Source organism: Kwoniella botswanensis, chromosome 2 (genome assembly GCF_036426115.1).
Source record: "Kwoniella botswanensis chromosome 2, complete sequence".
In the NCBI taxonomy this organism is placed as follows: Eukaryota; Fungi; Basidiomycota; class Tremellomycetes; order Tremellales; family Cryptococcaceae; genus Kwoniella; species Kwoniella botswanensis.
This window is the reverse complement of record NC_088600.1, coordinates 1,973,447-2,000,530: the sequence shown is the minus strand read 5'-3', so window position 1 is coordinate 2,000,530 and position 27,084 is coordinate 1,973,447. Positions and strand designations below refer to the sequence as shown.

The following is a 27,084-nucleotide window of genomic DNA, read 5'->3' as shown; positions in this document are numbered from 1 at the left end:
ACAGGCAGCAGGCCAAGACCTCGCAGGAAAATCAGACATAGGAGGTACAAACAACTCATCAACTGTCAGACGCGACGAAAGACAAAGGCCGAAGACCCGATTCAGATCCTTATTTTAGATCTCTATACAATCCACTTGAGTGCATAGAATACAAAGAGGATATATCTGCCCAAGATGGCGACAATGAGAGATGTCGGAAAAGGTCTAATAGATCCTAGGTATTGTTGTTGTGGTAAGTCACCTCTTCATCTGTTAACGTGTTCTTCCGAGGTGCGCTGATATACTGTGCGGTGATAGCTGTACCACTGGTGAATGCTGGTATATACATCATATTATCGGAGCAGGCTGTGAGTATACATCGATAAGTTGACCTGCAGATGCATCATTGACTTGACATATCTCTCTTAGATCATAGCTCTAGCCATTGGTATAATAGTGTTTGCTACACCTGATGGTATGTTTATCTCCCCTACTCCCAGCTACTTGGCACTGGAAGCTCACTAACATCTCGTGCACACTATGTATAGTCGTCGGAGCATCTTTCCCAGATATAGGAGGGATAATTTTCGCAATCATATGTTTCGTCATTGCTGCTGTACAGCCCGTAGGGTTCATTGGTGTTCTCAGAGTAAGTCTACACCTCTTCTTCGCTGATGTGTGGGCTCAAGGGGTTCTAAGGCGACTTTGCTAACTAAAGCTCTCCCTGTTGTCAGGAAAAAACCTCAACGTTCAAAGTATACACACTCCTAAACGCTATCGCTATATTAGCTGGTCTGATATGCGCAGCTGCTTTGATCATTGTTAGTGCTATACAGCATAATACAGCGGTGTCAGCTTGTGAGGTAAGTGATCAAGTCAATCTGCAACATCCATCTTCTTGACGGAGCTCTAGCTACCAATCACAGACTTATAGTGACCAAGTGCTCATTGATCAACTATAATTACTCTAGGCCAAATTCTTCTCCGACTCCAATTCAACCTCCTCATCGGCGAATCAAACGCTCGCTGCCGAAGGTGAAGCATTGTGTAGCGCGTTCGCATGGGCAGATGTAGGTATCATGGGAGCATTATGGGTGATCTTGTTACTCGTACAGGGATACTTCATCTAGTAAGTTCAACCCGTCTGATTGACCTTATTCACCTTGGCCGCTCAGCTGATCACTTGTTCAGCCTTACTCGAACATATTCAACTTCCCAAGTCAGCGATCACAAGCTTTACCATTCGGTATACTCTGAGAATCCAGAAGCATTCACCATGTCCATCCTTCGATCAACGCGATATAACCCTGGATCAGTATACAACAACATGCCACCTTCCACTGGTCCCAATGCCGATGCGTGGGATGCAAGACCGTCGATGGATTCAGTGAGGGATGAACAAGCTGGAGCTGGAGGATATGGGTATGGACACCAGAGGGAATACTCAGATGCGACTGTCAGACCAGTCGACGAAGGACGGTATGACGATGCTGCGTATGGGAATGAACAGTACGATTATCAAGATTACAATCACGACAACCATCATGGTCAAAGACCGATGTCAGGAGGTCAAGATCAATATCCCTTTTCTGCACCTGGAGGAGGATACGTCGATCATCCGGCTGAAGCAATGCACAATAGAGAAGGTATAACGCCGACGATGAATCAGTATTCTGAAGGTCAAAATGTAGGTTATCCCAGTGCGGGCGGAGCGACTGGAGGTTTAAGAAGACCGGAGGAGATTCAATCACATCCAGGTGGGCATTGATGACTTGTCAGGATGAATGGTGAAAAAGAGATGTTGATGTGCATACGAATAGCCGAGGGAATGTTCGGCAGGAAAAGTCCAAGATACTAACTTGAGTAGGAATAGATATGGTTTACGGCGGGAGGTCGGAAGTTGGATGAACGGACATTTTATATATCATTTCTATGTGTCTTTCTTCCTTTTATGATACGAGCTTACGATATCAACGTGTATGAATGTGAATGATTTGAATATACACCAATGTGAATGCTTGTCTCAGCATATTGGATACAGATCATGACTCGAATTGTTACCAGCCAAGCTTTGTTCGCCACCACCCCTGACATTACCAACCATTGACGAATTTCAAGTTCTGGCAGGCGATCTGACCTCCACATCGCATCTCCATTTTACATCTCCATCTCATCTCATCACATCAACCTTCACTTCTTTCTCTTCTCTCCTCGTCCTCATAGCATAGTTGCAATCGTGCAACACCATTTGTAGCGTGGTCTGTGCAGACACCCTCCTATCGAAATAACTTTACAAGAGCACAGCTCCTATCCCTGCGATCACCGCGATCGAATTATTGGGTCATCGCAAAACAAATCGGAGTTTCTTCTCGTCAGCGATCTACCCTACCCTGCGCATCATCGATACAATTGGAACATATCACCAAGATGGGTGTCAGGGGCTTGGAATCATTCATAAGGGAGAATAGAACCTCCCTGACCAAGACTATATCGCTACCTACCATTGAATACACACCATCATCATCGTTGAAGGATAGCAAGAATGATGATGGGAGGATACCGATCATCGTGGATGCTTGGGGGTATGTTTCATTCACCTCTCTTCTGTCGGTCCAGGTAATCAATCTCACTTGATTTGGCTGTTCAGGGTTATCTTCAAGCTGTATCTCGATACGTTACCGTGGACATCAGGCGGCGAATACCTAAGGTATTACAAGCTGATCAAGAGGTTGGTGAACGCATGGAGGAGTGTTGGGTTGGAACCGACATTTGTCTTTGATGGTAAGCCCTTCGGTCTCCTATACCATTCTCACCAACTTACTTCTCGCAGTATTGTATTGCTCACATTGGCATACTCTCAGGCGCCGGTCCTCCGGAGAAACATCAAACTATCCTCTCCCGAGCATCTGAGAAACTCCTATCTTGTCAATTATTCTATACCACCTCCATACCTTCTCGATCTTCCCCCTCATTTTCAAAAAACAAAGTTGTCCTCCCTTTCTTCGCTTCGCATACCTTCATCTATGCCCTTCATCGACTCGGCGTAAAAACGCACTTCGTACCTGCCGGCGAAGCAGACGGGGTCTGCGTATCGATGGCAGAGAAAGTAGGAGGATACGTCTTTGGACGAGATTCAGACTTTGTTATTCTCATGGGGAGAACCGAGAGAGTTAGGGGATACGTCCCGATAGATATGTTAAATTGGATTGAAGGTCCGTCAAACGACAATACTTATCAACCGCCAGGCGCACGGGGGGAAGGTTCAGAACAAGATTCGTTTCGACCTGTTCACAATGGTCGAAGACACTTGAATGGTCCAGCATCGAATTTTATGAATAAACAATCATCTTTGATCCCATCTTCAACATTGAAAAATCCAACTTTGGTCATTACTTATATACCTCCTCAAGCATTACGACATCGACTGAGAATCCCTTCTACGCACTTACCGCTATTCGCTTCCCTATGCGGAACAGATTATATACCGCCATCAATTACAGTCCAATTTTATGAAAATCACTTGACGAGTTTCCAAAAGATCGAAAAAGCCGCTAGAATATTGAGGGAACAATTGTATTCTCCTAGTAATAATCTTCCTTCGAACGGGAAGAAGAAGAGTGATAATCCAGGAGATCAAGTTGTCGAATTGGTTAGAAGGGTGATAAAAAAATTATGTGTCTATCCATTTGACACCCAACAGAGTTTAGATGAAACTGTTGATTTGATTATCGAAGCTGCCCTGCAGTACTCTTTACCTTCGAATGTGGATGATTGCTGTGGGACTTATCCTTTCTGTGGGGAGCTGGATTTAACCTTGGGATGTCAGACTCCCGTCTCCCTTGGTCTTGGACTAGAGGACGAATCGGACTCGCTGAAGAAGGAGGAAAGAGAGGTATCGGGGAAAGAGGAGTATTCGAAAGCTCAGAAAATGGGATTAGTAGGAACTATCACACATGGTTGGTTATACCCTGATAGGATGTATCAATGGCAGGTACTTGAAGATCTTTCGGGACCCTGTTTGAAAGCTTCGGATGGTGCAAAAGGAATTAGGAAGAAGGCTTGGATGATTGCTGATGAGGGATTGGGAGGATTGAGGTTTCCCAGAAGTGAAGTTGTGGATGATAAGATGGACTTGGATAGCGATGGATCACAAGCTCAAGATGAAAAGGAGCTTCGAGATTTATTGGGAGTACCTTCAAGCGAGACTTGTTCGGAGATTGAGGGTGTAGCGAGTGAAGATACGACTCTGGTTGAGCAAGTTGCTCCGACCCTTACTAGACCAATTAGAGAAGTGACGGAATACATCAGACAAGGATCAACGGCTAAGATCATCGCTTCTCCACTTACTCTCCCTCCCATCCAACCGCTACTTACTGGCGAATTACCAATCTGCTTGAAACCTAAAGAAGAAAGACTGAAGATCTACCTCGAATCGCTACATTCTAATACCGAAGGTATACGATCTCTCCCTGTCTCCCTCCAACCAATAGTATCCCTCATACGGTTCTGCGTGATTGACGCATCGAGGAGATCGACGGGTAAGACAGACTTCAATAAGTGGAGGAGGGAGGAGGTAGTGGCTGTCCTACGAGCGATGATAGGTACTTTTACAATGTGGAAGAGGGAATTGCATTCTGAAGAATCACCCAAAGATAAAGCCAAAAGTTCAAACAAACATGAAGAGGAAGGAGGAAGATTATACCCTTTATTGGAAACTAGAAGTGCGAATTTGATAGCTCAACTAGGAAGTGTTTGGTCAGATGTGCAGCTTTTAGCTCAAGCTTTATTACTTTTACCTGAATCTATCAACCCAAATAGAAATAGGTCACACCCGGCTTCTCCTGAAGACAATGGGTCGGAGATCGGTACAACCCATTTGATACCTTTTATTTTCTTCAGTGGAGTCACCTTACATAGCTTGCTAGCGAAGATTGAACCTACTCAAAATGGTTGGAAATGGACTGAAGAGGAAGAAAGGGTATTTGAGAGTTGTTGGAATGCTCTGATAGATGGGTTAGAGGAGTATGGGGAATGTATAGTAGGATTAAACAATCCTCATCATAAGAAAGTATCAGCTGAGGTGGAACCCCAGAGTATGAATGGAAATTTTAGACAAGAAGAATTAGAAGGGGATGGTCGGGCGAAGAAGCACAAGAGAAAGAAGAGTTCCAGATCGCCTTTGGGTGCCAATGCCAATGTGGGTAGATTTGGCGTTTTGGAAGGGATGTTGGAATAATCCATTTGATTGATCATGCTTCTTATCACAAATAGTCTTAAGTGATTCTCTCAAGCGTAATTTTGATATCTGTTGGTGTAATTTAGACAATTCTGAATACTTAATCGTTATTTATTGGTATTCCCATTTATCATATACTGTAGTTCCTCTCAATGATCGCCATCTTATGTATCCTATAAGTGGACGATGGTAACAAGTCACTGTACGATGATATTGCGGGCCGAGACAGGCCATTGGAAAGACAACGCAAAATGGATATGCAGGTCCGACGCATTCATCAATCATTTGATATTTGATTTGGGATTCTTACAATATTGTTCTGCATGGATGAAATGGGTATCTTATAGGTATCTGTTTTCTTTTCTTCGGCATCTATTCTATCCCCTTTATATGCACTATTGCTTCTTTCCTTATACAAGTCGATTTCGACACCTCCATCAGGCCGATGTCGAGGGATGAAAGATGATTATGCGCCAAGTGATCTACCCATGAATCTGTTTAAAGTGCAACAAAGCAATGAAGGATTAAAAACACGTCAGTATGACATATTCCACCAAAATCCAATTGAATCGTTATTTAAAAAATGGGGAACCCACCTTCTCTTCTGGAATGACATCCACCATTTACTAGGTTTATTTGCTCTACCGCCCACTTGACCAGTCGGTTGACCGTCGGGTCCCAACACCTGTTCATGGGGGTATAATCTGTCTACTAGTCTGATAGCTAATTCTTGACGTGTTTGAGTGAGATACGATCGAAGGGCGTCTGTTCACGAACGAGCGGAAGAGAGAATTGAAGAAGATGTCAGCCACTCTTCATACATAGTCTTGAGTATTGCTAGACTTACCGGCATCGACTCTACTAGCTGGAGGATGATACAAGGAATTCAAAGGGAAACCAGCATCTCCAGGTAAAGCAAACGTATCCACTGCCTGAGTCTGAAGTAATTTCAAGGCTTCTTGATATCCTGGTGAAGGTTTACCAGGCGTTGGAGCGAGTTTCGTTAGGCATTCGGAGATGAATAGGATCAAGTAAATCATTAACCTGTCTGCTGGGCCTATACGTTGAGCAACATAACAGTCAGCATACTGATTTCATAAAACTTGGTAGGGAAAAAGACTTACCTTTGATCTCGAAATTACGGAAAAGACAATTGGCTCTGAATCTATATGAATGACAATCATACTCAGCTATATGTTCTCATACCACACAACGAGAGACAAAGCTGATCTGAGCTCTACTAGCACGTACAGATCAAGGGATTCTTCGATTATATCAGGTTGACTCGGATCGGCTGGAAAAGCGAAAGATCAGCGTTTGATCGCTTCTCTTGAGGTCTTTCAATAGAGTGAAGAGTTATTCAAGGTGAACTTACCTGCTAGAGGTGCTGGTCCCCTGATCTTGGTATTGATAGGTAACAGAGCCATGTTACCCACCTGTCGGACCGAGGTATCATCGTTGAACACGGAGTGGTAGGCCTGTAACAGGTCAAGGGTGTTAGCTGGTGAGTTCCTCTCGATAGCACACAACGAGTCAGCTCACTGGCATGGTGATGGGATATAGTTGGAGATGGGAGTGCTGCAGATGATGACTTGAGATGTACTCGTACGATTGAGGTTTGGTCGTTGTCACCACAGTCGAGTTGGGTATGAGGATGGAGGATGGATGCATGATGCATGATGCATGACGCACAGCACCATGTCCTATCTGCCTCTGCCTTGTATTTGAGTCACCCACTTAAGTCCCCCTCACCAGACCGCGTTGACAATATGAGGAGTAATGAAATGTTCAGTCGCGTCCATCCAACTAACTCTTCTTCTTATACTCTCCACTATATAATCTTCACATGCTATCTACCTTCCTTAGACTACCCAGGATGTCATCTAGCACCAGCGCCAAACCATATATGACAGCCATAGTAGCTGCAACTTCCAACAATGGAATAGGGTTAAATGGCGGTCTACCATGGAGATTACCGGGAGAAATGAAATACTTCGCTAGGGGTGGGTCCAACTACAGAACCAAAGCTGCCATACATCCTGTATTCGTTTGTTGATTTGGACACCCGCTAGAATAGTAACCACCGGTGAAAACCCTTCTGAAGACCCGGAGCAACAAAATACAGTTATAATGGGTCGAAAGACCTGGGAGAGTATACCATCGAAATTTAGACCTTTGAAAGGTAGACGGAATTTGGTGATCTCAAGTAAAGGTGTTGATGTGTGAGTTGAAGGTATTATTTGGAGCTCAAGTTCGATAGTTCAGCAGAATCCAGTCGGCATGCATGACTAATTCTATCTCTTTTCCTTTGATCATGAATGATCAACAGCTCCAACTCACCCAATACATCTGCGCACACCTCCCTCCCATCCGCTCTTTCCTCTCTTCCTTCCACATCCTCAAGGACATTCCTAATAGGTGGTTCTCAACTATATACCACCTGCTTGACCTCCTCTCCACCAATGGTAAATCGTGTACTGCTCACTAGGATCTTATCCCCGGATTACCAGTGCGATGCGTTCTTAGAGGATTTCACATCCCATAGCAATAGCGAAAATGGGAAGAATGTATGGAAGAAATCGACTCATGAGCAATTACAAGATTGGCTAGGTTTTAAAGTAGATGAGGAGAATGAAGAGAAGGGTACGAAGTATACATATGAAATGTGGGTTTTGGATCAGTAACCATAATGTAACATAGTTTTCCTACGAATTGACATATCATATCTATCAATGTCGATGATGAAGGAGGAATGAAGGGAGCATTTCATTTCGATTCAACTTTGTATGCATGCATCAAACCATAATCATTTCCACTAGATATTCAATATGCAAGAGAAACAGGACTTGGTAGGGTATATCACTCTATGTAAAGGGTAAAAGGCAATAATGCACATGGGATGATTTGTCATTTCTCTTCTGTCTGTTCTGTCCGTTCTGTTCTGTCTATAAGACCTTGATTCACATCTGACATCGCTTATTTGATCAAATGTTTCGTTTTGCCTTTACATCATCGTCCATCATCTTGCTCAATGTATTGAACGAGAAGGATCTTAGTTGTAAATCTATATTCGGTGAATAATCAAAAACATCAGCTATCAACCCTATGTATGACCAATGAAAAAGCTAGATATATAGAGAACTCACATTCCAGCTCAATCTCCATAACCAGCCCCAATGGTCATTCACCGGACCATGTATACCCAAAGCTAGATCTTTGAACCACCAGAAAGAGAGGATCACTGCTCCAGCCCAGATCCCGAACCACACCCCTTTCTTAAACGAGGTTCGTCGGGTACCGCCAAAGAAGAAATGGTCGAGGACATGTCCTGCCATCAAGACTGCAAAGTAGAGGGTGGGTAGCTATGAAGGAACCAAGATACGTTAGCATCTGTATTATTTGCACGAAAAGAAATAACTCACATAATGATGTAGGTACGTCACTCTTCCCATGATCAAGAACGGGACTATTCGTCGAAATATACATTAGCGTCTATCCTTTCATATTATCACACAGTTTGCTTGTTCAATAGGACCCCCACTCACAGAAATGTAGTGCCCATCCTCCAAAAGCGACCTTTCCAACATACAACCAATGATCCCATTCCTCCTGGCTCCTCCAATCTTTATATTGTCTCTGAGCTCTTGCAGCATAGTAGAAAGCAAGGAGTAATCCCAAACCTAGAGATATGGTGGAGAAATACCAGACGATGGGAGTTCCCAACAGATAGAACTTGATTTGATTATCTCCCCAACCGCACATCCTCAAACCTAAATGGAGGAAAGGCCAATCGAAAGGTTTAGAAGCTAAGATATCTTCTTTATCTGGATCTGGGACCAGGGCGTTATTGGATGTCCACATGGCTACGTTGAGATGGACGAAATCTCGCCAGAATGGTGATTTGTAAAGTTTGGCGTTTCCAGGAGGTACTGCGACATATCAACAAGAGATATTAGCATATGACCATTCCAGAGGCGGGTGAATTCGGCAATGAGAATACAAGGATTGACGCAGTACTGGAAAGCTACAGTTGGTAATGCTGGGAATGAATCCACTCACACCTCTCATTCCAATGACTCTCGACATTCCAATAAGTATGTTTATCTTTCTTGTTATTCTCTTTCGTACAAGTAACTTCAACCTGTTTGAATCCCCACTGCGGCAAGACCGCATTGGCCGCTCGCAAGTAGCAATTCAACTGTTGATGTCTGAACCTCATCCTAGTCGTCAATGCGTGAATCCTATTTTCTTCTCCTGCTTTGAAAGATCCTCTTGATGTATCATCAACAACTTCTACGATCCAAAGATCATTCTCATCTCCAATCGTCTCATTACCGTATCCCGCAACTTCATGAGCTTCTTTCGTAATTGGAGCAGCGATAGGGTGAGAATGTAAATTTCGACCAGTTGACGAATGAAGTAATCGGATAGTATCTCCATCATGAAGGTATCTAATAGGTCCATCGGGATCAACAGGATCATCAGACCATTGAGGAGTAATGATCCAATTGTTATTATCATCCTTGTAATGATAACATGTTACTTGCTGTTGTAATGATCCAACTGGATAGGTCTGAACGTGAGAATGCAATAATCCACCACCATATCCGTAATTCTTCAATGTCAATTTGGATCCATAGGCAACTTCCAAGGGCGACTCGGCAAAATCGTTCCCTTTCAGATGAGCTTGAAACAGACTTGACATCTGGGCGTCACCTGGTCCGGATCGGTTGAGAACCATAAAGTGAATCTTGAAACATGTTGCGTAGACTATGAATGGTAATACCATGAGACATGATATTCGAGCGATCCAATGTTGGATGTATGTTCGCTATGACGATAACCGTCATAATCAGCTTTTTCACCTTACAGACATACGGGGACCATACTTACAATAGGCATAGAAAGATCACCGAATTTGTCCCATAAATCTTCGATAGTGTATAACCCCACAAGAGCAGTGATAAACATCCCTACCCACTTGACACTACATACACAACCGATCGACCAACCAGTGAACACCAGCCATGCCCACCAATCGTCTCCGAAGGGGCTATATCATGAATTATTAGCTTTGGAACTATGCAGAAAGGAGTAGCTAACTTACTCATGTCTCTGATTATGGAATTTGACCAAACCCAAAGTAGTCGTAAAAGTGAAGAAGAGCAACATCGAGTCTAGTAAGATGAACCTGGAAATACAGAGCCATCCGATATCTGCGGGACAGAAAGGTATTTCACTTAGCACATGATACACCTCTCAAGTGGGATATGATTTACTCACCACATAGTACGCAGATAGTGACCCAATGTCTAGTCCATCTCGACCATCCCAATTCACCTGCTGTCATCCACGCAAGTGGAACCAGCGCTACACCAAACGAAGCCAATATAACTCTCATAGAGGTATAGGGGACATCCGCAGGGTATTCCACACCGGACTTGAATTCGAATCCACCTCCGTAGCCTGATAACAGACCTGCTAAACCGACAAGCATCTTACCGAGTGGTGGATGGACGTCGAAATAGAAATCTCGGTTGATGTAGTGAGTACCGAATTTACCGAAATGGGCCTAACCATGAGCAGAACAACATCAGCTCAAATACATGGTATAGGTATGAGGGTATGTGTAGAAGTAGCACTCACCTCATCCCACACGACGTAGTTGGCAGCTCCGATCCTCCAATATCTAGTGACCATACTTAATATCGTATATACCGCTGTCCAAATGATTTCTTCATGTTCGATCATTATACCTCTCTACGGTTGTAAACAGAGGATGGAAGAAGGCATTCACGATCAGCCCGTTCAAACATGGTCACAGAACCTTGATGACAGCTAATGAAAGACTGCACTCACCCATCCACCTATTCTTTGTCTAGGTGGTAATCCTCTTCTCCCTCCTACACCAGGCCCAGCACCATGTCCTTTCTGCCATTTACCTTGATCGTCTACCTCTGCATCAAAAAGCAACTGATCTTTCTCTCCTCGTGAATCAGCCAGTGAAACCTCCTTCTCCAATTGAGGAGGAAGTGGCGGTTGGGGTGTATGTCTTCGTCGGGTTTCCATCTCTTCGTGTAGGTAAAGCGGTAAGTCCCCGGAAGTTGTACCAGTGGGTGAATCTAATTTATCTATATAAGATGTAGGATGGGTGATATCACGACGTGAACCGTATAAACGAGGATTCCGATTGGATTCCCAAGGTTTAGGATCACTGAGATCGGTTTCGTACGCTTCACCGTTCCCGTTGTCCTGCTGATGATTAGAGTTGGAATGTAGGTGTCGTCGTAAGGTTGTAGAAGCAGAGGAGTTGGAGGTTGACGTGGAAGTGGAAGGTGGATAGGACCTCTTCATGGAGGTGATATGATGGTTGATCGTACAAGAGCCGAGTAGGAAATCTATGAATTAAGTTTTCCAGGTGATCTGATATAGTCTCAGAGAGTTGATGATCTTTGTGTTGTGATGTTGATTTTGATGTTTGACTCAGGATGGGATGATTATTGAACGGATTTGCTGTCCCTCCGTTGTCTTGATTCGTTTTTCTTATACTTCTGTGGTGAATGGCATGAAGGAGAACTTGCTTGATGTACTGAGTGTACTCCTTTGTACCGTCTGAATACTGGACTGAGCTCCTTTCTACCTTTGTCCAAGGATGTGTTCGAGCAGATGGATGGATGGATGCTACGCTCGCAGTGACGCCTTCAGCTCAACCTCAAACCTCCACGCGTTCAACTTCAAACTTCGGATGATCGACCCCACGTGTCAGACACACGGCGGAACCAAGATATGTGCCACACTATTCAGCCATTGTATCTACACCAAATTGCCGACACTCAAGACGAAACGCCGATACCTCGAATTCAACATTTTTCATTTCTGTATGGTAAGGGGTGCATGCTGGGTGGATTGGATTGTGAGCTGGTCGTTGGTTGGCATTTGACCATTTCTCGTCATCCATCATTGACTTATACCTTCTTCATCCCTCAAGTCTCTTTCAAAAGAATCGTCAGTTCACTTCTGATAAATCTTTCCACAGGACAGAACTGATATCCTGCAATACACATAGAAAAATGGCTGCTCGACCTACCGTTACCGTCTGGTCCGCCTCTGGCGAGTCTTCCGGCTCTGTCCCCCTCCCAGCCGTCTTCACCGCTCCTATCAGGTTGGATGTCGTTCAACAAGTTCACAGTGAGTTGGAGCTGCTTCTTAGACGGGGCATAGCGAAAAGTGTATAAGAGATGGAGGGTCAAATGGGAAGAGAGGGGATATAGGGATTTAATAGTGGATTTTGGGATATCATGGAAAGATTGTCAAGACACCAGACGGAATGAGAAAAGGATATTCTGTGCCCCGTCTGCATCGCTTGTAAGCTGCAAAATGTTTATACTAACTTTTCTCTCCCAGAATCCATCGCTAAGAACAGAAGACAACCTTACGCTGTCGCTGAGAACGCTGGTCACCAAACCTCTGCCGAATCTTGGGGTACCGGTCGAGCTGTCGCTCGTATCCCTCGTGTAGGTGGTGGTGGTACCCAACGATCCGGTCAAGCCGCTTTCGGTAACATGTGTCGAGGTGGTCGAATGTTCGCCCCTACCAAGACCTGGAGAAAATGGCACGTCAAGGTTAACCAAAACCAACGACGATACGCTGTCGCTTCCGCCTTGGCCGCTTCCGCTCTTCCTTCATTGGTTCTCGCTAGAGGTCACCGAATCGAACAAATCCAAGAAGTTCCTTTGGTTGTCTCTTCTTCCCTCGAGTCAGTCACCAAGACCAAGGAAGCCGTCGAGTTGCTCAAGGCTACTGCCGCTTACCCCGATATCGCCAAGGTTTCCAACTCCCGAAAGCTCAGAGCCGGTAAGGGTAAGATGAGAAACAGAAGATACAGACAAAGAAGAGGTCCTTTAGTCGTTTACGCCAAGGATGAAGGTCTCACCCGAGCCTTCAAGAACGTCCCAGGTGTTGAGACTTGCCCCGTTGAATCCCTCAACCTCCTCCAACTCGCCCCTGGTGGTCACGTCGGTCGATTCATCATCTGGACCGAAGCTGCCATTGCCGCCCTTGACTCAGTCTACGAGAAGAAATCTGGCTTCAACCTCCCCACGGCCAAGATCACCTCTTCCGATGTCACCAGACTCATCAACTCTGATGAAATCCAATCCGTCGTCAGACCCGCCGGTCCTGCCGTCCAAAAGAGTGAGTAAAGTGTTTTTTCCCTCATCTTATATTGTCTATAAGTGGTATGCTGATTGCGTACGTTCGGAAATAGGACCTTTCACCCAAAAGAAGAACCCTCTCAGAAACAAGGCCATCCTCTTCCGACTCAACCCTTACGCCAAGTCTCTCAGAAGACACGAACTCCTCAGACAAGAGCACGACAAGAAAGGTTCAGTCAAGAAGACCGCTCCCGGTGCTGCTGGGAAGGAATTCCTCGAAATCCTCCACTCTGCTTAAGCGGTTTTTTAGGTGGAATTTGTAGTTCTTATAACGTGATATCTCTCATCGTGATGGAGTTATTCTGAAAATTCGACGTGTTGTGGTATTGCAATGTCGCATCTGCCTATGTGTTTTCCTGTCGTGAATGTTTAGTCTGCATATGATCGCATTGAACAGACTGAATGAAGGTAGTACATTAAGCATGATTGTATGATATTACGAGTCAGGGTTATCTGTCTATGGGATATCCTCAAAATTTGAATCTTGAATCTGCCACGAGATCACCACGAATTTTCAGTGATACCATACTTTTGATTTTGCCTATTCAAAATTCGAATTCGACAACCTACTTTGAACTTCATCATCTATCATAACCTTTTGCACCCTATCATCAGAACCTGTGAGGGTGTAGTTACAATGTCCAACAGATCTGGTACACCACCCAAACGGCGAATCTCCGAAGCAGCAGCGGAATCTTCGACCCCACCACCTAAATCATCAAAGATGTCAGCTTCAGCACCCATCTTCAACCCTTCTCGTCCTATCCCCTCTAATAACAGTGGTAAAACATCGTTCCATGATGTTGCACAATCAATGATTCAGAAAGAGCAAGTGGCTGGAGATGGTGCAGAAGATGTGGAAGGTAATATACCTATTGGTGAAACTTCCAACCGAATCACCAAACCTTTACCTTCCTCTTCTTCTTCTGGTAATGGCCGAAAGGGTGTACAGCAGACTAGAGCGGATTTCGTACCTAAGCAGGCTACTGTACCTAAGACCTTGGAGGCGAAGGAGAATACTAGAAGGTTGATTGTTGTTCTATCACAGGTGAGTCATAACTTCCTTGCTCTTCTGTATCAGTATTTCACGATCAATTTCCACTACTAGATTCTCATCTTCTCGGTATGAGGTATTGTACTGACTGTGTTCTTATGGTTACGTAGGCATGCCTTGAAGCATATAGAGTATCATCCGGATCAGGAGGCAAGAACTCTTCAGGTAAAGAAGCCAAATACGCTTTATTGAATTGTGATGATCATCAAGGTATCTTGGCAAAGACTGGAAGGGATATAGCGGATGCTAGACCAGATATTACCCATCAGGTGTGTACCAGCATTCTCGTCACCTCGCATTCATGTACAGAGCAGCTGACTTCGTTACTTCTCAGTGCCTTCTCACACTCCTTGATTCTCCACTCAACAAAGCTGGCTTACTCCAAGTGTACATTCATACTGCCAGAGGAGTTTTGATTGAGGTGAATCCTAGTGTTAGAATACCGAGAACTTTTAAGAGGTTCTCAGGATTGATGGGTAAGTTCTACTGCGAAACCCAAGGAAAGGTTGTTATGGTTGGTGAGTTTGAACTGACCCCTTCATCGATATTGCAGTCCAATTATTACATAAATTGTCTATCAGAGGTGTTAACGGAAGTGAGAAATTATTGAGAGTGATCAAGGTGAGTCCACGGCTTTCCAACCGATATGACTATTATGAATCGCTTGAATTAATCTTTATACTATTCATTCAGAACCCAATAACCGATCACTTACCTACCAATACCATCAAACTCAGTAAGTCATGTCAAAACCACAAAGAAAAAAAGGTTCAGCTGATATTCTTGTCTGTTTCTATTAGCACTTTCCGCCGACGCACCTACCATCCGATTATCTCAATTCTTACCTACCCTACCTGAGACTCACGCGGTCTGCGTCTTCGTCGGTGCAATGGCAAGAGGGTGAGTCATCATATCATATCCATCACAACCGATATTCAATCAGAATGTTGGTTCAATTACTGACAGGGTGGTCTTTTTCTGTTGAATACTGTAGTGCCGATAATTTTGCAGATCAATTTGTGGACCAGAAAATCTCAATTAGCGATTATTCTTTATCCGCTTCGGTGGCTTGTGGGAAATTCTGTTGTGCGATGGTGAGTCTAATACTCTCACATCTGTATTGGTAGCAATCATTGATCCTTATCTTGCCTTACATAGGAGGAAATGTGGAATATCATTTAAATCCTCTACAAGAAACATAAACGCTAGATTGAACAGAATGGGCCTCAACGGCTTATAAGATCATGTAGGAAAACCAGCTCAGGGTATGTCAAGCTGTGTAGACAGAGTAGGAATTGCTGAGAAGGAAAGCGAAAAATTGAACGAACGGGTTGGAATGAAAGTCGAATTATCATATCACCTCACACTCATCTGTGTAATGTCTTTTTGTTGTTATTTTATCTTTACATGCATTGCGTAGTGTTCTTCTCGTAGGTACTGACTTATCACCACTGCTTGGTATTGCTTATCCTCCAATGACTAATCCTGGTGATTCCGGATGTAAGAAATGGAATACCTTTGTGCATACCGTATCAATGCAAGTTAACTAATCTCAATCATTTAATCATCAACTTTGTACGAGTTGAACGTACTGTTGACTGAATCCCAAAAAGTTCAAGTATCAGTCTTCAGGTTCAGGCACTAATAAGATATCTTCAGCCCATAATGGCTCCTCGATGGGACCGTCGTTGGCTGTATCTTCTGAAGGATTGTAAGTAGTGGGAATATAGGTAAAAGCAGTAATACCAGTTGATTTCCCATCATTCAGCTTCATGTCAACTGTTGATCCTCGTTTAAAGCCCGCTTTATCACTGTAGAACCTCCTCTGCAAACCAAACCTCGGATGTCAGTTGTCATCGTGTCATACAGTAGATTGCTCCCTCGCCACTGACAGGCCTGTATAGCGAGAATAAGATCGTTTGAGCAAAAATGTACTGTACTTACCGCACCTTCATTATGCGCACCTAGCCAAATTGGACATCCACTTTCCTCCGAAATTTCTTTGAGTTTTTCTACCAATCTGCATCCATGACCTTGACTTCGACTTGAAGGGTCTGTGTAAAGATATTGGAGGTCAATTGATTGATCGACTTTGATCTCGAGGGAATCTTCCACAGCATTCCATGCTGGGTGATACTGTTTGATGTAGGATGGTTTATTAATAGTTCACCCACACAAATAATATAATTACCATGCAATCTTGGATTTTCCCTAACACTTGCATGATATCGCCGCAAAGGCATAGGTAAGTAGACATAGCTCACCTCTTTATCGTACCATTCTTGTTTATCCTTAGGAAGGAAGTTCCATGATCTTTCGGCATATCCCAATCTCAAATCCCTATCAAAGTGAAAGTAGCCACAATCATCTGGTGAGAAACACACACCGTAAGGAACAATACAGTACTACTTACTCGGAGGGATATTGCTTCCTAGGAAGTTTGTAGCCCATGACACTTTGAATTTCACCTTCACTTGGACTAACCCAAATTTCACATCCGGCTTGACTTTCCGTCTGATGGTTTCCGCCACCACCCCTGGGACGACCGAACGATTCGTCCTCGTCGAATTGCGGACCGAGTGAATACAGGAATGAGTATTTCTGTGCAACAGGATTTCCATCAAACATGTTTGTATTGCTTGGAACTGTAAATAGCGTGTCAACGAAACTCCACAGATATTATTTCACTTCTGACGCAATACAGAACTGTGAGGTAACATTACAGTATCGTGTAACAGGTACAATGTGCATCAATCACTCACTATCTTGACATGAGGTTTGGAAGATTGATAAGATCCTTGCCGCTTCCTGTTCTGCCATTGGAAAAACTGCAAATCAGTGATACGCGTCTCTCATTGAGTTGAGGTAAATGGACGGATACTTACTAGTAGGTACGATGATTTGCCTTATATCTTCAGGAATGCTTGGACTGGACGTGGTCGGGAGTAAGTTAATTTCCTGAGCTAAGAGTTGAGCGTCCATCGTGCCAGTTTCTCTATCAAGCAATATACTATCGAGTATATTGTGATGGAATAAATTTACATAGTATCATTCCATGCCTTAAATATATTGATATATACTGTACAAATGGTTATGCCTTCTCATCTTATGAAGTTGTGAGCTCAGAAGCACAAAGGATGGCTCATCCAAGGATGGGACGACGAGGCTCAGAACAGTGAGCAACAAGTGGCAAGAACTTGGTCCAGGCTCTTTGACCGAGGAGAAGATAGGTATGCTAAGATGGTCGAAGGCCAGTTCAGTATCCTTCGCAGCCTGCATTAGCGTCGCTCATGATGGGCAGTCCGGAACGATGAAATAAAAAAGGGGACCGAAGAGTGGCGAAGTTATTTTGCGGTCAGAAAGCTGTTACAGTATATTCTAGCAAATCATGTGCATAGACTATTGAGTCGACCAAACTGCCCATCGCCATACCAAAGCATTCAGCCTCACCATCAAACTGCCACATCTCATACAGGATTGTACGTTCTTTCGAGGATACAGTACTGCGTCTGTGTCCCCATACTACAGATGTTTTTCGGGTTGGGGAATGTGGGTAAAAGCAGTCATGTCGGACGATTTTCCTTGACCGAATGGTAGTTCTACTGTTGATCCTCGTTTCAAGCCTCCTTTAACTTCGTAAAAACTTCGCTGCAAGAAGATGAGATCTACTTTATCAGACGAGTATATCTCTCTCTCTTTTCATTTGCCACTTTGACCCGCTGACTTGAATATACTCACGGCACCATCATTATGAGCAGACAACCAGAAGGGAAGCCCATTCCGCTCTGAGATCTCTTTCATCTTCTCGATCAACTTTGTTCCATGTCCTTGGCTCCGACTTGATGGGTCCGTAAAGAGGAATTGTACTTCGACCGAGTCTTCAGGACTGAACTCGAGGGTCGCTCTTAATTCATCAGATGCATCCCCTGACTGATCGACCGTCAGTAACAACTCTGGACATATTTTTGAAGGGAAGAGGTACTGCTCTCAATGAGCTCACCTCATCCCTCAGCCAGTTTACTTTATCTTCCGGAAGGTCTTCCCACAATCTTTCGGCATAGACGTGCCTGATTTCTCTTTTCGATTTCATGGTCAGCCTGATCTAGAAAAAGTACAGTACTGGTCGTCGAGAACTCACTGAGCCTCGTAAACCTTATGAGGCAACTTATAAGCCATAACGCTTTGAATCTCTCTTTTGAGATCACTGCTTGTCCAGATCTCACAGCCTGCTTGACTGCTAACAGGGCCACTTTTGCCGTGAAGATCGATGGTATCATCGTATTGCGGTCCGAAAAAGTAGAGTAACGAAGATCGTTCTGCCTCGGGTTTACCGTCATATAACCATTTATCGGATGGAACTGTATGTATCTGTCACTACTGTACCATACCTCTGAGGCCTTGTTAAGCCTACGCCACTCACTATCCTGATAAGATTGGGTTATAATTGACAAGATCCTTTTGGCTTCGTCCTCTGATAACGATCACGATCATCGTTCAGTTTTCGGCAGAGAGTGTATTTACTTACTGGTAGGTATAGTAATCTCTCGTAAGATGTGAGTAGCTTCAGTGGCAAGTGGCTCTGAAAGCAGAACGGCATCCCGAGATGATCGACGAGAGTCCATTTCCGTGTTGAATGAATTTGCCACGTTGCTGACTTCATTGATGAACCGATATACGTAGTATGAGTATATACTCCATCGTTATATACGTAAATGTCCACTGAATGCACTGACCGACAGAAGCACAGCAATCTCTTCCTTGTGCTTAAAGGGACGTCTATAAATGATGCCGGTGACGGTTCCAAGAAAGGAACGACGAGTGGTTCTGGACAACACTGAGATCTAAGACGTGTATGATGTATTTACAAAGGTTGCATATAGGCTTGTTGAGACCAGAAGTGGAACATCAGAGAAGTGGTCTTAATAACTTTCGAGCATGTATCTGAGCTTGACAAGTGACGTTACCCCATTTCGGACCAGCCAATTCCACGTTCAAGTCAATGTATGCATATCGTATAGGTAACTATATCGTATATGTATGTCTCTGACTACTCGGGAGCTGGTAAATTGTGAAGGTGAAGGAACTGAAAAGTCTAGATAACGATATCCGATTGTAGCCTGAAAATTTTGTGTTTGAAGGCTATCATACAGTATCATATTTTCCCATCAAAAGCCTGACTTGTATCAGAAGAAGCTTCCGAGGGCCACACATCAAAAGATACTATACAAAAGATGTATGCTGTTTCGTTTACGATGCCTTCGGAGTCTGATCACCCTTTGCAAACATGCAACGGGTATACATTGTACTCACGGCAATGCCTAAGCATATTGTAGTGTGCAGATATCACTCTTCCATGACGCTTCTCCGGCGTGCATGAAGCACAATGGCTGAATCGATCTCAGACGACTGGTGGAATGCCAAAGGAGCCTGCTCGCAATCATCCTTTATCGAAAGACGATGCGGGCGGTTGACTGAAGGCAAGATTCTCTGTCTCATCGTTGTGGTGTCATCATACGTGGTTATTTTGCTCGATGAAACGGATATGCATACTCTTCTGCCTCCTTGGATCTGATGAAAGCCGAAAGTTTCCCGATTCGTGAGCTATCAGCCAAAAAACGCACAGTCAAACAAAGCCCTGCTATGACGCCCTTCATCCTTGAGTGGAAGGAACGTATGTGAAAGCAGTCATTGTCGCTGTACCTTGATCTTCCATTCGAACATGTTCAGAACCCTTCTCCTCAAAACCCAATTCGCGGAACAGCGACGTCTAGACCAATCACATTGCGTACTTCAGCCAGAGATCACAGTATCGACTTGACAAGACAGGGAGAACTTACTGCTTTATCAGCTTGGGAAAGTAACCAAATGGGTGTGTTGGTGTTTCGCGATTCAGCCATCAGCTCTGACAGCAGTCCTGTGGCGTGACCTTGTTGTCTTGCTTCTGGTCGTGTGGCCAAGAAGGTGACCTCAATGGCTTCCTCCTCATCAAGTCTTGTAGATCTTCGGACAGTCTGGGTTTTTGGGAAGTACTTTCCAACAGAAAAACAGATTAGATCCCTGAATAAGATAAATAAATCAAGTTGTGTACAATATAGCCAGCTCACCTCGCTGATCACCCAAGATCTGACTTCTTCCGAGACATGCTGGCGCATGCGATGCGCACTAGCCTCCTTGAACGCGCTGTTCGAAATGTTGTCAGCGAGTGCCACCGCTGAATGGGTGTTGGCTACAGTTGGATCGTTTGCATGAAGAATGCAGACCGATCTATACGAGAGGTACTCACTGATGACCATATTCTTTGTAAGGACGGGTAAAACACATGACACTCTTTATTTCCCCGTTATCCTTGCTTGTCCAAAATTCACTTCCGGTTGGAGCTGCCGGGGAGATGGATACATCTGTGAATGGCCCGAGCTGAGCGTACAAGCCCAACTTGCCAACTTCTTGGGGATAACGTCCAAATAGATAATTGTGAACCGTTACTACATAAGTACAATTGGTGGATTTGGTTTCAGCGAAGTGGCAATATCTCGAACTGGTGAGTCGTCAGATCACAAAATACTGAACTTACTCTCGTGGCCCGCCGCTAACAGCATAGACATGACGGTGTCACCGTCTTTGTATACATGGGAGAGCGATGTGTCAGCATATTATGTGATGCCATGCACCGTGCGGTCTTGGATATCCACCCGACAAGCTTACCAGAAGGACCAAGGGTCTTGGAGATTTGGTATTCGTTTGAACTCATGATTATCAGGAGAGAACTCTCATGTACTTTGTTTGAATCGATTGGATCTGATGTTCCTAACGCTGGTTTAGCATGTGAGGAAATTATATATATATATATATTGCACTGTATCCACTTCTGCGAGCTACAGCATTGAGCACCAAAGATGCTCATCATGATTCGCCTGAGAACCAGAACACGAAGCTTGAAGGCATCAAGGGATGTCGAGAAGCTCTTCAACGATGAGCCCAGTCGCTCATCTACCAGTATGAAATATCCAAGTTCTAGACCTGGACTGCGTGTCAGTACAGATAGAGAAACATGTCGGCTTGTAAGCGAGCCGAGGTGAATGGATCACGAACCAGGGGGCAAGTACGAAGAAGTTGTATGATGATGGCATGTCATTGAACCTGAATGTTACACGACTGATGTCACCTGGGCATATACAATATGTCAGAGACTGTGTAAATACCATGCTGTCATTGCATTCCACAACAACGGTGTGATCGTGGTGGAAAAGCGATTACACCGAGATTACCATGGAGAAATATTGTTCAACGAGGGGAAAGTCCCGTATCTATATCCACTGTACATATTCAGCGCGAGATGCTCGTCGTAAATGGTAATCGCCAGCTCAGACTTTCCCACTGTATGCATAGTGCATGTATGTAAGGTACGTTAAGCCTTGGTCAGATACTACCAGGTTCATTGAAGGCGCCACGTTAAGGTACCGCCTGATGCGGTCAAAAACCAATTTGTAGATCGTGGCCACCACGATCACGATAACCTGTCCCGGGCCGATTGTTCCTCGAATTCGATCAGATTTCCCGACTCCTCCTCTTGCGCCCAAACTCTCATGGGATATCTGACACCCTTACCTGTTCTCGTGGCTCCATGTCTACGTTGAGAAGCTTGAGGTGGGGAGAACGATCGCATGATTGAGTGATAAGAAGAGATAGCTCAATCAAATCACGCACATACACACTCACATGCCCAGTTATGACATGAGCGATATACGGAATGTGCCTGCAAATCAATTGGAGCATCGCTTTCAGAGCTAATAAAGAAACCAAGAGGATATGTGATCTTTCATCGTATGATCGCTTGAATTAAAGTGTAATAATCTCGTTATCCTTGTACCCCCGTGCTCATTAAGGAGGAGGGAAAAAGAATTGGTCATCCTCCCATCCACATGCGAACATCATCAGGCAGTTAACCTTTTTTTTTGGCTTTTTACCCTTAATTTCCCTGTTCGAGCAACTTTAATCCGAAATCTATCTAAGATCCATCCCCCACCGTGAACCATTGCGTCGGTTGTGACAAGGACAGCGAGTCAGTGAGTCGACTCAGAAACCTCGGCGTCGCCCAACCGCTCAACAAGCAAGGATCGGGGGTCGACAAGGATAGGATCGACTAGATCACAGTACTTGATTTGTTTGGTAAACCCTTAAGACCGAGAACATCATCAGGAAAAAACCCTTCCCTGGTTATTCAGTCATTCATTTGCTCATTTGCTCACTTCATCGTTCCGAATCAGCTTTTCATTCAGTCGTCGGTTCATCGTGGGATATCCTAGTCCAGTGAGCTCATATATCCCATACATACACATATACACACCACCACCACCACCACCACCACCATCATCATCATTACCGGTACTCCACACACAATCGCATCATGCAACAACAACCACCCCAGCCGGGTTTAGACGACTGGCAGAGCCAGCAGAATGACGGGTCTTCAACAGGTTGGTATCCTGGTAACGAATACGACAGTGATTGGAATCAAATGCAACAGCAGCAGCATCAACAGACAAATCCCTTGCAGTTCCCGCCTCATCCCAGCAACGTGATATATCAGCAGAACTACGGAGAGATGATTAGTGACAACAATGAACCTAGGAGGATGTCAGGTGTTCCGAGTGGTCTGGGAGATAAGTCGTCGGTATCGCCTGATGATGGAGGAGGAGGAGGGTCAGAGACTTCAGGATCCACTAGATTTCCCAATCTGAATGCTCCCCCATCGAGCTCGTCAACTGGTGAGTGAGAATGTACATGTAATCATAGCAGAGACTGATTGGACATCGAGGGATAGGAGATCTCAATGGACTGATGGAAGAAGGGTGAGTCGTGTGCCTCTACGCTACCAATATCGATTCGCTAATCAAGAAGTAGATCACAACAGAGTCAATCATCATCCCAAAGGCCAGGCACCTCATGTAAGAGATATCTTGTCCAGTTGGCCATACCATATGCTCATTCTCTTGGTAGACTCTGGTCCATCTGGTATCCCATCTTCTGAACATATCGCTCCCTCCGGTACCTCTTTGCGGCGTGGAATGTAAGTCATATACATAATCACTATAGACCAATTACTGTAGCTGATATAACTATTAGGGCATGTAAATTCTGTCGACGGAGGAAGCTAGTCAGTATCCTTCATCCTCTGCCCTCTTCATGGCTGACACAGCATGTATAGAGGTGTTCCGGGGAGCGACCGGCATGTTCGAGCTGTATCAAGTACAAGCAGGAGTGTGAATATCAGCCACCGGCGAAGATATCCAAAGTCCAGGCATTGGAATCTCGAGTTGGTGAGTAACGTTCATTTCACAAAATGCTCCAATAATTACCTGACGACGATTGCTGTAGCAGAAATATCAGACTACCTTACTCAGGGGACTGCTCCCAATCTCACCCCTGCGTTCAGCTCTCAGCCTTTAGCATATGATGAGAATAGTCATTCACAACCTGTTTATGGAGAATCCTATCAGAACGATTCTCAATCACAATATCAGTATCTCAACTATACTCTCCCCGTCAGCAGGGACGACGCCAACCCATCGACCTTCACACCGAATGTCAATATGAACGGACAACCATATAATCCATACGTCCCGACACCTCCCCAAACGGCATTTCAGACGGCTTTCCCTCAATCAAATCAATATGCAGTATATCCCGCATACACAGAGAATACGCAATACGTTCCTGGTCCCAGTAATAGTTCACCCGCTACTGCTCCTTTATCCGCGAACCCATCTGTACAGACCCCTCAGCAGTTCCAACAGGGCTATAAGCCTGTATCGTCCTCTTCCCCCATACCTGGCAGCAGCTTTGATCAAGGTGTCAATGATGAGAATCTCAACCCGAAATTCACCTATCAGTCTGAACCTGCTCAGCAAATACTTCAACAAAGACAGTCAGTCTCTCCGTTGGTTCCGTCTCAAGGTCAACCTCAAAATCAGTACTCTACCAATAACACTTTCATGACCGCTCAACCAGTCGCTCAGCGATCTTCGTTTAATTCCGAATCATCTACAACCTCGACTACTCAAAATGTACCTACACCCAGCGGAAGTGCAGGCGTCAGTACACCTAGCTCGATATCTATTCATGCGCCACCTGGTTCACAGACGATGTACGCTGAAGTAGCCAATCTGCGGTATACCGCTGAAATAGCGGAGAGCGACCCAGTGGACAAGTTGACAGAGAGATTAGGTGAATTTCTATTCAGTCCAGCGAGCGAAAGTGGTAAAGAAGCTGTGGAAGATAATGCGGATGCGAATGCCCCTGATTCAGGAAGTAAGAAGCGGAGAACGGGGAAAACGCAATCTGGACAATGGTCAAACGGAGCTGATCAGAGATCTGGCCGGCCCGATAGAACTTCGATGTTTAGAAGTAGGGTAGAAACGGATAGTCTGCGAGATGAACACAGGAAGAAATTGTGAGTGGACTAAGCTGCATATGGACCATGAGTGCTCGCTGACAAATTAGTCTAGACTTGATACTTTCCTTGGACACTGTCGACTATTCTTCGAGATGAGTATACCTAGATTTTGGTTCAGGATGACATTCCATGATAGAAGGAGACCAAGTTTGGCTTTACTAAATGCTATGGTGTGTAGCATGTCTCCTTTCTTCCTCTTAAGCTTGCGAAATACTAATAATATCGCGATTCGTGAGTAGTATCTATGGGCCACACGAATGACAGCATCGCCTAATCTCGTTCCGATGGAAGCTCACTTCTTCGCAGAAGCTTGCAGACACCTCGATTCTGCTGGTCCGAATAGTGATAGACTCATTGATGCTGTCAAAGCCGCTATGCTTCTTTGTGCTTACTCGTATACCAACGGTCGACATCATGAGGTGAGTACGGCGTCTTGATCTCATTTAACGATCAGGAACTGACTCTTGCGATATCATTAGGGCTGGCTCATAGCAGGTCTCGCAGTCCGGTATGTCCTCACTCGCACTTGAGCTTGAACGGCTGCATCATATACTTACATTGTTACTGTAGTCTCGTCACTTCCACTGGGATACATCAAATCCCTTCTCTCACTTTCAGGCCTACTCATCCCGACAACCCGTTCTTGAGGAATAGAGTTCACTTGTTGCCGCCTCCGGAAGATGCTGTTGAATTAGCTGAAAGAGTTCATGCTTTGTGAGTATCACTGTTACGACTGTCACCTAATGTATGATGGCGGGCATGGTCGACTGATGGCCACTTGAATAGCTGGTGTGTGTATGCGATCGAGAAATGCGGTGCTTTCGCAACTGGTTTCCCATCATCCTTGAGAGACGATGATATCGCTACGCCGTTCGGAAGACCCCTCGATGAGATTGCTTCGGTTAGTGCGGTAAATCCGCGAGTCTACGAATGAACGAAGCTGATTGAATGTGGTCATCGATCTAGCAATCCGTCACTTTACAAGATGATGTGACGGTCAGAGATCTATTTAAAGGCACTGCGCATCCACATCCTGATGGAGATTCGCCATAGTGAGTTATCCGCTACTGTCCATCAGACTGTGGATGTAACTGACAAAATATACATCATACAGCATTCGATGGATCAAAGCTGTCAGTCATATTCTCACTGAATCGTCAATAAGCTAATTAAACCTACCACAGGTGGCAATCCTTGAACGAGCATCCAAACTCGCCTTTCTGACGCCCACGGACGACTCGGAATATTCTCAAGCACGGCATTCATACGCTACTGCGCTATCTAACGGATCTCCTCCCCCGAATCCACCTCCAGGTTGGCTGAACCAACCTAAATATAGGAATTCAAAAGACTACGATGAATGTTCAAGAGCGCTCAATCAGTATATCAAGAGTCTTGGGGTTGATGGTGTCTCCCCAGTGGAAAGGAGGCAATTGGCTCAGCAGGAAGGATCTATCGAACCCGTTATAAGAAGTCATACGATCTTACTTGTATGTTCCACCCATCAAATAAGCGGCTTGATTGATAGCTGACGGAGAGAATATAGCACCATCAAATATACGCTAGTGAGATGTTGATGCATGATATCAATTCACTGGACACGGAGAATGATATTGCTGTTGCTGCTGGACGCAAGTCTGCTAATTTGATCAAAGGTTTACCACCTATCGTGAGTTACCACGATCCTACATACTACAGTTCAGATGATTGACTATCGCTAACATGTTGGATGATAACCAATGTAGCCATCTCAAGAGGTCGACGCTCAAGTGATATTGGTCTGGTGTATGATCATCAAATTGCTGATCAAAGAACTGAGGAGACGTACTAAGATCGGTGATTATTCTGGTATGTCAATCTCATCCAAATGTGGTATCAAATCGTGATCAAATTGAAATCTGATCAATGTGTCTTCCCATATAGCATCAAGATCGATTGAGGATGATATTGATATTATAATACAGGAGATGAGCAGAATAGGACACACGATGCATATTGCGTGAGTATCTTCGTCCTTCTACAGACTCGTATGCTCATTCAGACATGGCTTCATTTAGTCGAATACAAAGTAAAGCAATGGACGATTTCAAAAAAGCTGCATTGGCTGGTTGATCGGATTGACAGGTTTTGTCTGAGTGACTTAGAAGTA

At 44.5% G+C, this 27,084-nt stretch overlaps 11 protein-coding genes across 11 annotated transcripts; 6 read left to right on the top strand and 5 right to left on the bottom strand.

The window, feature by feature from the left end:
- Positions 1-174: 174 nt before the first annotated feature.
- On the top strand, positions 175-1,747 carry L199_007645 (uncharacterized protein; the record flags this gene model as incomplete). Its single annotated transcript, XM_064893334.1, has 7 exons — positions 175-232; positions 298-347; positions 409-454; positions 528-628; positions 714-842; positions 951-1,108; positions 1,171-1,747. 7 exons carry the CDS (start codon positions 175-177, stop codon positions 1,745-1,747), a joined length of 1,119 nt encoding a protein of 372 aa, XP_064749406.1.
- Positions 1,748-2,406: 659 nt separating this feature from the next.
- On the top strand, positions 2,407-5,215 carry L199_007644 (uncharacterized protein; the record flags this gene model as incomplete). Its single annotated transcript, XM_064893333.1, has 3 exons — positions 2,407-2,561; positions 2,627-2,760; positions 2,841-5,215. The coding sequence occupies 3 exons, from the start codon at positions 2,407-2,409 to the stop codon at positions 5,213-5,215; spliced, it is 2,664 nt and encodes an 887-aa protein (XP_064749405.1).
- A 466-nt stretch (positions 5,216-5,681) lies between these two features.
- On the bottom strand, positions 5,682-6,763 carry L199_007643 (uncharacterized protein; the record flags this gene model as incomplete). The annotated part of the gene is made up of 7 exons (XM_064893332.1): positions 5,682-5,709; positions 5,812-5,980; positions 6,063-6,272; positions 6,340-6,380; positions 6,467-6,509; positions 6,591-6,693; positions 6,758-6,763. The coding sequence occupies 7 exons, from the start codon at positions 6,761-6,763 to the stop codon at positions 5,682-5,684; spliced, it is 600 nt and encodes a 199-aa protein (XP_064749404.1).
- A 328-nt stretch (positions 6,764-7,091) lies between these two features.
- Positions 7,092-7,899, top strand: L199_007642 (uncharacterized protein; the record flags this gene model as incomplete). Its single annotated transcript, XM_064893331.1, has 3 exons — positions 7,092-7,218; positions 7,293-7,437; positions 7,545-7,899. 3 exons carry the CDS (start codon positions 7,092-7,094, stop codon positions 7,897-7,899), a joined length of 627 nt encoding a protein of 208 aa, XP_064749403.1.
- A 368-nt stretch (positions 7,900-8,267) lies between these two features.
- Positions 8,268-11,569, bottom strand: L199_007641 (uncharacterized protein; the record flags this gene model as incomplete). The annotated part of the gene is made up of 10 exons (XM_064893330.1): positions 8,268-8,279; positions 8,362-8,577; positions 8,638-8,681; positions 8,761-9,144; positions 9,275-10,046; positions 10,109-10,268; positions 10,323-10,431; positions 10,499-10,787; positions 10,862-10,975; positions 11,075-11,569. 10 exons carry the CDS (start codon positions 11,567-11,569, stop codon positions 8,268-8,270), a joined length of 2,595 nt encoding a protein of 864 aa, XP_064749402.1.
- Positions 11,570-12,285: 716 nt separating this feature from the next.
- Positions 12,286-13,666, top strand: L199_007640 (uncharacterized protein; the record flags this gene model as incomplete). Its single annotated transcript, XM_064893329.1, has 3 exons — positions 12,286-12,403; positions 12,620-13,408; positions 13,482-13,666. The coding sequence occupies 3 exons, from the start codon at positions 12,286-12,288 to the stop codon at positions 13,664-13,666; spliced, it is 1,092 nt and encodes a 363-aa protein (XP_064749401.1).
- A 399-nt stretch (positions 13,667-14,065) lies between these two features.
- L199_007639 (uncharacterized protein) lies at positions 14,066-15,664 on the top strand (the record flags this gene model as incomplete). The annotated part of the gene is made up of 8 exons (XM_064893328.1): positions 14,066-14,476; positions 14,593-14,751; positions 14,817-14,958; positions 15,036-15,103; positions 15,176-15,218; positions 15,283-15,382; positions 15,477-15,576; positions 15,641-15,664. The coding sequence occupies 8 exons, from the start codon at positions 14,066-14,068 to the stop codon at positions 15,662-15,664; spliced, it is 1,047 nt and encodes a 348-aa protein (XP_064749400.1).
- A 439-nt stretch (positions 15,665-16,103) lies between these two features.
- On the bottom strand, positions 16,104-17,464 carry L199_007638 (uncharacterized protein; the record flags this gene model as incomplete). The annotated part of the gene is made up of 6 exons (XM_064893327.1): positions 16,104-16,307; positions 16,427-16,618; positions 16,747-16,822; positions 16,896-17,127; positions 17,245-17,295; positions 17,368-17,464. The coding sequence occupies 6 exons, from the start codon at positions 17,462-17,464 to the stop codon at positions 16,104-16,106; spliced, it is 852 nt and encodes a 283-aa protein (XP_064749399.1).
- A 540-nt stretch (positions 17,465-18,004) lies between these two features.
- Positions 18,005-19,104, bottom strand: L199_007637 (uncharacterized protein; the record flags this gene model as incomplete). Its single annotated transcript, XM_064893326.1, has 6 exons — positions 18,005-18,130; positions 18,221-18,412; positions 18,483-18,558; positions 18,621-18,840; positions 18,903-18,953; positions 19,008-19,104. 6 exons carry the CDS (start codon positions 19,102-19,104, stop codon positions 18,005-18,007), a joined length of 762 nt encoding a protein of 253 aa, XP_064749398.1.
- Positions 19,105-20,132: 1,028 nt separating this feature from the next.
- Positions 20,133-21,230, bottom strand: L199_007636 (uncharacterized protein; the record flags this gene model as incomplete). Its single annotated transcript, XM_064893325.1, has 6 exons — positions 20,133-20,249; positions 20,320-20,511; positions 20,587-20,662; positions 20,766-20,964; positions 21,054-21,098; positions 21,185-21,230. 6 exons carry the CDS (start codon positions 21,228-21,230, stop codon positions 20,133-20,135), a joined length of 675 nt encoding a protein of 224 aa, XP_064749397.1.
- Positions 21,231-22,886: 1,656 nt separating this feature from the next.
- On the top strand, positions 22,887-27,047 carry L199_007635 (uncharacterized protein; the record flags this gene model as incomplete). Its single annotated transcript, XM_064893324.1, has 19 exons — positions 22,887-23,247; positions 23,304-23,331; positions 23,384-23,427; positions 23,480-23,549; positions 23,606-23,636; positions 23,688-23,799; positions 23,858-24,932; positions 24,988-25,105; positions 25,175-25,354; positions 25,415-25,443; positions 25,506-25,649; positions 25,722-25,836; positions 25,902-25,987; positions 26,050-26,068; positions 26,120-26,425; positions 26,482-26,604; positions 26,681-26,783; positions 26,859-26,934; positions 26,993-27,047. 19 exons carry the CDS (start codon positions 22,887-22,889, stop codon positions 27,045-27,047), a joined length of 3,075 nt encoding a protein of 1,024 aa, XP_064749396.1.
- Positions 27,048-27,084: the final 37 nt, after the last annotated feature.